The sequence below is a fragment of the Ambystoma mexicanum genome, chromosome 6p, assembly GCF_040938575.1.
Source record: "Ambystoma mexicanum isolate Mex_15411 chromosome 6p, UKY_AmexF1_1, whole genome shotgun sequence".
In the NCBI taxonomy this organism is placed as follows: Eukaryota; Metazoa; Chordata; class Amphibia; order Caudata; family Ambystomatidae; genus Ambystoma; species Ambystoma mexicanum.
In genome coordinates this window covers 1,438,356,598-1,438,368,599 of record NC_090935.1, presented here as the reverse complement: position 1 = coordinate 1,438,368,599, position 12,002 = coordinate 1,438,356,598, and the positions used below count along the sequence as shown (strand labels likewise).

The 12,002-nt window shown below is 44.6% G+C and overlaps 1 protein-coding gene across 1 annotated transcript in view; it reads left to right on the top strand.

Moving 5' to 3' along the window:
• SRP72 (signal recognition particle 72) overlaps positions 1 to 12,002 on the top strand; it is a 448,841-nt gene that overhangs the window by 278,237 nt on the left and 158,602 nt on the right. The window contains exon 12 of the mRNA XM_069626163.1: positions 893 to 965. Within this exon, the coding sequence (XP_069482264.1) occupies positions 893 to 965 (73 nt within the window). The remainder of the gene's footprint in view (positions 1 to 892; positions 966 to 12,002) is intronic.

Genomic DNA, 12,002 nt, shown 5'->3' with positions numbered 1-12,002 from the left:
TCATTGAACCTTCCAGAAATCGTTTCTCTGTATAATTAAAAATAAACACTTTAATGGTGTGTGTTGTGAAATGCACATTGCCATCAGCGTGTGGGTATTTGTCAAACAATTGACTTTAAGATAAAACATCTAACTTTCAGAGCAGTTTATAAGTGGATTGCTGTGATGTTATTGGAAATACTGCTATGAATATTATTGTTGGCTGGCTGATCCCTAATCCTCGTTGACATGAACTGTGCGCTGACGTTTTTCTAACTTTGCATTTTGATTATTTGTTCCCTTACAAAACATAGAGTGATATGTATGGTAAGCAAAAACACGTACTACTTCTTTGCATAAACTGGCTAATGCAATGCGAAAAGGCTGTTTTTTAATGTTGAAAGAAAGGTGATCAGGGTGTGTCTTGGTTTCTAGATCCACTGGGTTTAGGGTACCTGATTTTTAGACTCCATCTTGGAATGTCTCATATAGTAGTTTATTAGAAGCAAAAGGTTTCCGGATCTCTCCCTCCCCCTGGCCTGCGAGTTACTTATCAGTTGTAATTGTGCATTGAAGTGGTGCAGGCGTGTGCTTCCGCTACCCTTCAATACATTTTATGCATAACCCTCCATGTGTGCCTTTCTTTCAACACAAGCCTCCTTAGTGGCATCAGAGTCGCTCATCATTTCACCACTATCCGTTTGTCCCACCACTACTAAAGCTAAAGAGCTAAACCGTTTACTTTATCTCATTCTTGATGGTTTGATGTCCCCATAGAATTCTGTGGCAGCACTATCTTTACAGACTTCGATTGATGGCCCATAATCCGTTCGGGTTGGGTACTTGGCTGCGGTACAGTGAATTTGCTGTTACATGTGTCCGTGCACTAATCTGATGTGTGCTTTATTTCTAGGAATTTGCTGAGCAACATCCTGCTAATGCAGTCGAAATCAAGCTTACAATGGCGCAATTAAAAATTGCTCAAGGTACTATGACTGACAATGTTTGCAATTATATTCTATTGTTGGGCTAGCGTTTATTGGAAGGCCAACTATTCACTGTAAGGTATACAACATTTCTTGCAAGTCATTTGTTAATTTTTTCAGGGCAATATAATTCTTGGCAGTTTTTATGAAAAAGGTGTGCTTTCAGATGGGCCCATATCACGCACTTGCTTGTAGGTACAGGGAGAGTAACCCTTACAAATAAATATTATGGTCCTCTTGATACCATCTGCTGAGACATTTGCAGTTGTTACTTCTATTAGGTCGATTTTCCTTCTTGAGTGAAATTCTCCCCACTTTGTGTGAACTCCCCCACCCCCTGTTTCCCCACGCCCAGCATTTTTTGCTGGACTCTTCGGTTTTTATCTGATTATCCTGAGCGAGTGGGAAACCTTTTTACACTCCCTCATCCTTTTACTCTGACCCTGGGAACCATTTGTTAGGGGGAATTTTCAGTTTCTGTTCTAATTCCCTTTAACCAGAGAAACCCCCTGCACTTTTGATGGACTGTGGGATTTTTTGATTCTTAATTTGTAATGGAGTTTGGTAAACTCCATAGGCATCTGCTTTGTGCTTAGTGACGCACAGCACCCTCTCTGCAGTGTCACCGAGGAGTCCCTTGGACTTCTCTTAATGTTTAAATACATTCTCTTGCAACTACAGTCCCCAAGAATAGCAGGTAACTTGTATCTTACTTACTTTTCTTTTGTGGGTCCAGCACACACCAGTTTATGTGGGGTTACATTGTAACTCCTTTTCCCACTTCTCATGTACTTTTTTTTTTTTTAACCATTTTTATTTTTCAATGGAGACATAATCAATTGCAACATATGATCGTTACACTTTGTTGTCATAATGCATAGAACAACTTTCCATTCAGGGTTAACGTCACCCGTTGCTGCGTAAATTGTCTCCAATTTCTCATGTACTTTTTACTTACACTGACTAAACGTAAATGGCTGATGGCATTGGTTACGTGTTACTACTGCAGTACAGCACCCATGGGTGACCATTTTCTCAAAATGGCTCCAGTCTTCAGTTTTTCGCCATTAGGCAAAGCTTGTATGCAGTACCCTCTAGGAACACTACAAACCACTCTTGACTACAGGTATAGGAAACCCAACCTTTGGCATAAGCTTGTACTACACAGTTTTGGTAGTATGTTGAGCAGCCAGGCTAATCTCAAGAGGGGTCAATGTGAGCTATAGGGGAGTTACAGGGATTCACAGTGACAAGTATTCAAGTAAACTCTTATACTCAAGATTTCTTGAATAAACAATTATTAATTTATCAGTCAGTTAGAATAAGCCTTCTTCAGAAGGGTGCAATATAATAATACAGAAATACAATTCAATACTGTACACTCTTAGTTTCTAAATCAGTAAAGACTCTTTTGGGATGGCCCACAGACACAACCTACACCCTCAGGTGGCTTCAATAGCTAGGGTGCTGGGGACATGAATACCTTACTGTTTGCATTTAGAGTACTGTTATAAGTTGGTAAAAGGAAAGGATTATTAGAACAACGAGACCACACATTTTCTTAAGCAGGCAAATACGTTTGGATCCCCTAAGAAGTGTCATTCAGTACAATAGGGTAAGCCAAAGTCAATGGGCAAAAGTCTTATATAGGATGAAGCGCTTCGGGTCGGTAAGTAGAAAAGTCTTTGCACAATGTTTTAGAAGTCTTTGAAGAAAAGAAAAATCAAATGTAGGGCCACAAGCTGTTAGACTTGTGAGTGGTAGAAGATGAAAGCAACTCTATAGCAAGAGTTAAGTTCTCTCAGACTTTGTACAGTACCTTTGAATTGAAGAAAAAGTGCAGCAGATGACTTCTGTTCCTGTGCAGCTCTGCAGATCTCATTGTTCCTGGGCCTCAGTTGTGAGGACAAGAGGGAGGACTCCTGGGTCTCCTGCACTGCAATGGGACGGTCACCGCTCGCAACTGACAATCTTCAAATCAGTGGCTGTTCAGTGTTTCAGCTCCTCGCGTCTACCGCAAACAGCAACACTGCGGTTCCTGGCTGTCGAGATGGGCTTTCCTTGCTTCTGGGGTCCCGCACTCTGTTGAGGGGGCTCAGGCTCGGTCCTGCTTCCTGGGAGTCCGGTGGATCTTCCTAGAGCTCTAGGCCAGCCTAAAAGCAACACACACATCTGGTGTTCCACTCCCTGGCTATACGGTTTCCAGCAGCAACTCTGTGGAAATTCAACCAGCTCCGAGACGGATTGATTGATATTTTATTTCCATCACGCTCGTACACAAATGTTTTAGAGCACGAAAAGGTTGTCTAGGTGGCTTACTTTGGAGTTGATTGGTCCCACCAACTCAAGGGGAGAAGTCGTCCCTACCCGGGCTTCACTGTTGATACGAATTTGGAGTTTCAGCACAGCAGCAGGGCTTCACCGGGCAAACCAAAGGTCCAGGAGTTGCAGCAGGTGTCCTCTTCAAGAAGTTCTTTGGTTCTTTAGACCAGTGTTCGGCTCTGCCTTCCAAGCCAAAAGACTTGCCTTTTACAGCCTAGCTGTTAGTCACCCAGCAGGGTGTTTGGGAGAATTCTGATAAATGTGCTAATTCCCTTCACCTTAGAGACCCCAAGCAACTTTGCTGGATTTGAGGACTTGATTTTTTTACCTGGAAAGAGTGAGCCTTTTTTCCCACTCTTTCATGCATTTTGATGTGCGTTTTACTCTTGCGTTCTTTGATTATGGAGATTTATATAGCTCCATAGCCATCATCTTTTCATGCGTGTTACACAGCACCCCGAGTGCAGTGACACAGGGATATCTTTTAGACTTGCCAAAGGTTTAAATACCTTCTCTGGGATAAACTACAGTTTTCCAGAGAATGTAAGGTTAAATTGACTTTACTAGTCTTTAAATTCCTAGACCCAACACGCACTATCTTCCTATAGAGTGCTGGAGGGGTTACCTAGTATCCCCTGTCTAGAAACTCATGTAGCAGTCAGGTGCTACCCTTTCCTATCCAAATGGCTGTTGGCAGTGGTTTTGCAACTAACTACTATGATTTTCCCCGACCACGAACACCAGCAGCTAAAAATTGCGGGAGCCATGTTTTTCAAGATGGCGCCTTAAGCCCCTTTGTCTAAACGTGTCACGGTCTTCTTTTTTCGCCATTTCTTTTTGGAAAGGTTTGAGTGTTTCTCTCTGCACACCAAACTAGGTTTGGTCCCTTTGTTCGTATGTCTTTGGCGGCTTTCAGGACTGAAGACCGCCTCTGGCGCCAGAGTGTCTGGGGTGGGCAGGAAGTGAGGGAGGTGCCCGGAACTCCCTGTGCTTAGTTTCCTAGGAGACCCAAATGCACTCTGGTATGATTGGCTGGCTGACTGTCCGGCAAGGACAGCCAACCTGCTCGGTGAGTGGCAGCTAGGCTGGGATGAAAAGGAGAATTTTAGAAGGCAAGTCTCTTGGTTTGGAGGGCAGAGTCGACCACTGGAACGAAAGAACCGAAGACGAGCTGGAAGAGGACGGCTGCTGCAACTCCTGGACCATTGATTTGCCCGCTGAAGCTCTGCTGCAGGTTTGAATTGTCAAGTTCATCTAGACAGAGAAGCCCCTTCAAGGACGATTTCTTCCTTTGAGTTCGTGGGACCAATTAACCTCGAAAGCCCCCTGGATACTATTCTCGAAGCTGGTTAGGATTAACCAGGGAGAGGGACACCAGCTTGTGTGCTTGAATTACAGCTACTGGAACTGAAGTGAATCAATTTTGTCAGGGTTTTCAGACGATCCCGTGCAGTGCAGGAGTCCACCAAAGTCCTCACTCTTGTCCCCATGACTGAGGCTCAGGAACAGTGAGATCTGCAGGAACTGTCAGGAACCAACGTCTTCTGCTGCATCTGGTTCTTCATATGAAGGTACTGTGCCAACCCAATTGAGAGAACTTACCTCTCGCTGTGAAACTTCGTGGAACTTTCCCAACTTGCAGGCCTAATCAGCTTGTGACCCAACATGATTCTTTTTCATACAAACTACTTCTGAGAACTTTGGGAAAGACTTTACTGTTTACTTCAAGAACTGCTCTTTCCTATCCAAGACACTAGTCCATTGACTTTGGCCTAGGCCTATTGAACTGAGTCAAGCCCTCTAGTGAACTAAAACTATTTGCACTGCCTAAGAGTATGTGTGATCTATTCTGCTAACTTGTTCCTTTTACTCCCATTGAAAGTAACTGAAATGCCATTTTGCTCCTATTTCAGGGGAGCCTAATTTACTCAAACATATTGGTTTGGTATTGAAGTATATTTGTGTACAATATTGTTTACTTTTAGTGAATGCTTTCTAAATGATTGTGTAATAAATTAATGTATTTTACCAAGAAACCTTGAGTGCAAGTGTCTACTTGAACCACTGTGATTGTAAGACCTTTGTGTAACATCTTGTACTGCTCACATTCCCTCTTGAGATTAGCTTGGCTGCTCAGCTCGCTACCAAAAACTGTGTGGTACAGACTTATACCAAAGGTTGGTTTTGCTTAGACCTGGAATCCTAATTGTGCGTGGTGGTCCCAGAGGGTATTGCATGCAATTCTGCCTAATACAAGGTGGCTGTCCTTGCCGGACAGTCAGCCGGCCAATCACTACGGAGTGTGTTTGGGTCTCTTAGGAGACTAAGCACAGGGGGTTTCTGGCACCTCTCTCACTTCCTGCCTACCCCAGACACCCTGGAGCAAGAGGCGGGCTTCACTCGTGATCCCGCCAATGGCAAAGCGAACAATGAGACCAGACCTGGTTTGGCGCGCAGAGTAAATCTCAAGAAGGACCTTTCCACAAACAAATGGCGAAAAAAGAAGACCTGGGCCATTTTGCCAAAATGGCACCCTTGGGTGCTTTAGTGCAGCTGCGAATGCAGCCCACGGTAAATGTACACCACAGTAGTTAAAACAAAACCACTGCTGCCAGCCATTCAGTGAGAAATTGGTAACCTAAAAATGTTACATGAGAAGCTAGACAAAGGGGATACTAGGTAAACCCTCCAGCACCCTACCGTAAAATAGTGTGTGCTGGGTCTAGAAAGTTACAAATGTAGGTAAAGTCAATTTCACTTTACTGCTCTGGGAAACAGTACTTTATCCCAGAGAAGGTATTTAACCCTTTGGGAGTTCTGAAGGACTTTCCTGTGCCAATGCACTGAAGGTGCTGTGTGACACAATGTAAAAAGATGCCTTTGGAATTTGTCAGAGCCCATAACCAAAAGAAACACACAGAGTATAAAAATCACATTAAAATACATGAGAGAGTGGGGGAAAAGGGTCTCACTTTCTCCGTGTTAAAAAATCAAGTCCTCTAAATCCTGCAAAGTTGCTGGGTGTCTCTAAGGTGGAGGGAATTGGCACATTTCTGAGAATTCTCCCTAACACTCGTCCCTCCCAGACTAAGGGACAGGCGGATTTAATCCACCCCTGGATGAATCTCCTTACTTCAGTCGGTCATACTTTTTGGAGAGACCATCAGCATTTTGGTGATTACACCCTGACCTGTGTTCAATGGTAAAATCAAACCCCTGTAGGCTGATTGACCATCTTAACAATTTAGGATTTTCCCCCTTCATCCGCATTAACCGTCTCAAGGGTTGGCGGTCTTTTTGAATCACAAAAGTAGATCCATTCAAGTATGGTCTAAACTTCTTCAAAGACCACACAATGGCAAAACATTCAAGTTCTATGGTTCCCCACATTGTCTCAGGTTCCTTCAGTTTCCTGCTGATAAAGAAAATTGGGTGTTCCCTGCCTTTCTCATCCAGCTGACTCAGAACTGCACCTATACCTGGATTGGAAGCCTCTGTCTGTACAATAAAGGATTGGTTGTAGTCAGGAGCTCTTAAGACTGGAGCTTGGCAAATGGCTTGCTTAAGTCCTTCAAATGCCTTATTGCACTTCTCATTCCACCTGACCTTCTTGGGGAATTTGGGTGAGGAGATCACAGTCAAGGGAGATGCTATGGTACCATAGTTCTCAATGATGTTCCTATAGTAACCTGTGAGATCTAGAAAGGCTCTCACCTGGGTTTGAGTAGTAGGGGTGGCCCAGTCCTGTACAGCCTTAGCCACTGCCTGAGCAGTGACAGTCCTCATAGGTATGGCTTAAGTAGCATGGTCTACCACAACCAATATAAACTGGTTGCCTGAAGATGTCGGAGGGTCTAAGGGGCCAACAATGTCGATTCCTACCCTCTCAAAACGGACTCCCACCACTGCGAGAGGCACCAAAGGTGCCACATTCCTGGCTCCATTCTTGCCAGATGTCTGACAAGTGTGACAGCTTCTACAGAATGTATCTATATCAGACCCCATCTTAGGCCAGTAGAAATAAAGAGAAATACTTTACTTGGTCTTCTTAAAGCTTAAGTGGCCAGCCAAAGGATTCTCATGGGCTAACTGTAGAAACTGAGGTCTCACCTCCTGGGGCACTACAAGTCTTCTGTAGTCTCCTGGGGTAGACTCAATAGGTTCACTGTAGAGAATGCCATCCTCCCAGTACAACCTGTGCTTCCCTGGCTCTTGCCCTACCAGCTGGGAAGCTGCCTGGTGGCAAAGACCTTCAAGAGTAGGACACTCTCTTTGACCTCTGCTGAAGTCTGCCCTACAGGGGCCACCTTCTGCAAGCAAAGTCTGTAGCTCAGGATGGTCTTTAGGATCCAGATCTCCAACAGGGGGGGGTGGGGTCTTCTTCCAGCTCTGTGTCATAAGTAGCTGACTCAACCTCTTCTGGTTGGATCTCACACTGAGCCTCAGCTAGTGGAGGAGTCGCAGGTGTGACTTTGGACTGTCCTCTTGGGGATGTCCTGGTTTGATGCACAGCAGTGCTGTCTTTCTTGTTTCCTGAGACCTTGGGTTTCACCTTTGTCTCTTTCTTCCTGGAAATAGAAGTTGGCTTTTCCTGTGGACTGGGTGTTATAGGTTCTTCTGTAACAACCCACTGAGAGTCATTCAAAGTGAGCTCTCTGGCTTTCCTAGTCTGCTCCTGCTTCCTTTTACTGGGAGGCCTGGGGGTGCTTGATACAACACCAAGAGTTTTTAAGTCATTCCCCAGCAGGACTCTCCCAGGCACCTCACTTTGTACACTGACATGTATTCTTACAGTCATATTGTTGCACTGGATGAGAGCTGGTAGTATTGGAACCATCTGGATAGGGCTTTCAGCAAGCTTAGTGGAGCCTTTGGGTGCCTTGGCAATATCCTCGGGTTTGAAAAAGGTTTCATCCACCACTGTGATGCTGGTCCAGTTTCTCTAATGGCAGGGGTCTCCTGACCATTTACAAGTACACTGTCCTTGTAGTATTCTTTTGTGTTAGCTGGTATATAATTATACACATCTACATTCTGCTGTTCCCACAGACACAGGGACACTAAGGAAACACTGGCAGAGACTCTGATGGGATCTTCAGCCAATAGTTGAACGTTTCCACTTGCCATATGTACTTCTCCCTCAGGAATGAAGGCTAAGGAGGCAGTGTGGACCCCTGAAGGTTTACCCTTGCATCTGGGGTCCCCTTTCACATGGTCAGTTGACCCACAAGCCTAACATTTTCCAAATGTTTTGACAAATGGGGGCTTCTGCTGACCTCCCTCTGGTTTGGCACCAGAGGTTTCACTAGACTGTCCTGGTTTCCCAAATGGCTTACCCTTTTTATGTTTGTGTCCCTCTTTTGGATGCAAGGTTTTAGAATTATCTTTGTCAACTTTATTGTGCTATTTCCCCTCCTTTTTATGAGTGGCCTTAGAATCCTTGAGTAGCACTGTTGGCAACCCACAAGTCATCAGCTTTTGCTTTCTTGGATCAATCTCTTAAGTCAGCCAAGTGCTGTCTCAGCTCAGGAGAGCAGGCATCAAAAAAAGATTCCAACAAAAACAGATTTCTAGTTCCTTCAAAGGAGTTCACTCTGTAACCCTTAACCCAACCATCTACGCTTTCTAAACATTCACACACCCAGGTAGCCCAAGGACTGAAGACCGCCTCTGGCGCCTGAGTGTCTGGGGTGGGCAGGAAGTTAGGGAGGTTCCCGAAACTCCCTGTGCTTAGTCTCCTAGGAGAACCAAAGCACTCTGGTGTGCTTGGCTGGCTGACTGTCCGGCAAGGACAGCCACCCTGCTGGGTGAGTGACAGTTAGGCTGGCATGAATGGGAGGAAACTGAATAAAAGGCGAGTCTATTGGCTTGGAAGGCAGAGTCGACCACTGGAACGAAAGAACCGAAGACAAGCTGGAAGAGGACAGCTGCTTCAACTCCTGGACCGTTGGTTTTCCCAGTGAAGCCCTGCTGCAGGTCCGAATCGGCAAGTTCATCTCGACAGAGAGGCCCTTCAAGGACGGCTTCTTCCTTTGAGTTGGTGGGACCAAGCAACTCGACACTAAGCCACCTGGATACTCATCTCGGAGCTGGTTAGGTTTAACCAGGGAGAGGGACACCAGTTTGTGTGCTTGACTACAGCTACTCGAACCGAAGATCTTCCATTTGCTAGCTTTTTGACCAGTCTCAGTGCAGTGCAGGAGTCCCCCGATGTCCTCCCTCTTGTCCCCACGATTGAGGCTCAGGAACAGCGAGATCTACAGGAACTGCATGGAACAGACGTCTTCAGCTGCATCTTTTTCTTCATATTAAGGTACTCTGAAAACCCGATTGAGTACTTACCTCTTGCGGTGAAAGTTCATGAAAGTTCCCCAACTTGCAGGCCTAATCGGCTTGTGACCCAACATATGATTCTTTTTCGTACAAACTACTTCTCAGAACTTTGGCAAAGACTTTACCGTTTACTACCAGAACTGCTTTTACATATCCAAGACACTAGCCCATTGACTTTGGCCTAGGCCTGGTGAACTGAAACTATTTGAACTATCTAAAGAGTATTTGTAATCTATTTTTATTAACTTGTGCCTTTTTGCTCACTTCTAAGTAACTGAAATGCCTTTTTGCGCCTACTTCCGGGGACCCTAAACTGTCTCGGAAACGTAGTGATTTGTACTGTAGTGTATCTGTGTATAATATTAAGTTACCTCCTTCTAGTGAATGTTTTCTAGGTGACTGTGAAATAAGTGAATACGAGTTTTACCAAGAAACCTTGAGTGTAAGTGTCTACTTGAACCACTGTGATTGTAAGACCTCTGTGTAACATCATTTACTGCTCACATTCCCTCTTGAGATAAGCCAGGCTGCTCCGCTATCTCAAACTGTGTAGTACAGACTTATGCCAAAGGTTGCTTTTGCTTACACCTGTAGTCCTAATTGTGTGTGGTGGTCCCAGAGGGTACTGCATACAATGCATACAATGCAGCCTAACAGATTGGAGCTGTAATCTTTTGAACTCTAACTCCAGTCTCATTTTCTCAAGAGACACACATTCTGGACTCAGTGATGGACCTTGTGGGTCCCCTGTGGCTTAAGGTTGAGGCATGAGGGCCTGTTGAGGTAAAGAGGGGCTCTCTTGCTGAGACTCCTCTGACTCTTCAACAATATTAGAATTAGACTGTGAATTATCATCCTCATTATCATTTTCCACATGTCCTGGGTTGGTTAGGTGTGACAGGCCCACTACCCAGACTTAGATTATTCAACACTCTTGCAATTAGTTCATTTTTGTTTCCTTTAACAGGGAGATTCCTAACTTTACATCTTTCTTTCAGTTGCTCTGCTGTTAAAATGATCAGGGCTTCCTGCCTGAAGTTATCCATATCTAGCATGTTACAATTGCTTTTCTAGTGGAGCTTAGCCTTGTCAAGCAAAGCACATTCTTACTGTAACAACTCTACAATATATCCTCACTGCCTGCCACCAGTGTTAGGCAAAGCTTGTATGCAGTATCCTCTGGGAACACTACAAATAACTCTGACTACAGGTATAGGAAACCCAACCTTTGGTATAGCTTGTACTACACAGTTTTGGTAGCGTGTTGAGCAGCCAGGCTTATCTCAAGAGTGGTCAATGTGAGCTGTAGGAGTTATACAGAGATTCACAGTGACAAGTATTCAAATAAACTCTTACACACACACACAAGGTTTCTTGCATAAACAATTATGTATGTATCAGTCAGTTAAAATAAGCCTTCTTCAGAAGGGAGCAATCTAACGGTAACACTCAAATACACTTCAAAACACACACTCTTAATATTCTAAATCAGTAGATAACCTTTTTGGATGGCCCACAGACACAACCTACACCCTCAGGTGACTTCAATTGCTACGGTGCTGGGGACATTATTATATCACTGTTGCATTTAAATCATGTAGGAATAAGTCAAAGGGAAAGGTAGTTAGAACATACAAGAGGCCACAAATTTTCTTATGCAGGCAAATACCTTCAGATCCTCCAATAAGAGTCAATCAGTGAAAAAGGCTAAGCCAAAGTCATTAGGCAAAAGTCTATATGAGCTGAAGTACTTCTTTGCAGGTAAGTAGAAAGTCTTTGCACAATGTTTTAGAAGTCTTTGAAGAAAAGAAGAATAAAATGGGCCACAAGCTGTTAGAAAGGTTGAAGATGCTAGTAACTCTACAACAAGAGGTAAGTTCTCTTGCAGTACCTTTGTATTGAAGAAAAAGTGCAGCAGATGACATCTGTTCCTGTGCAGCTCTGCAGATCTCTCTGTTCCTGGGCCTCAGTCGTGGAGACAAGAGGGAGTACTCCTGGTGACTCCTGCACTGCCAAGGGACGGTCACCGCTCGCAACCAGCAATCTTTCCTAAAAGTGGTACTTTGTTGTTTCAGCTCCTCGGGACTACCGCAATTAGCAACACCGCGGTTTCTGACTGTCGAGATGGACTTTCCTTGCTTCTGGGGTCCCCCACTCTATTTGGGGGTCCTAGGCTTGGTCAGTCCTGCTTCCTGGGAGTCCGGAGGATCTTCCTGGAGCTCTTGGCCAACTTAAAAGCAACGCACACAATCTGGTGTTCCTCTCCCTGTCTATACGATTTCCAGCAGCAACTCTGTGGAAATTTAACCAGCTCTGAGAAGGATGTCCAGGTGGTTTACTTTGGAGTTGATTGGTCCCACCAACTCAAGGGGAGAAGTCGTC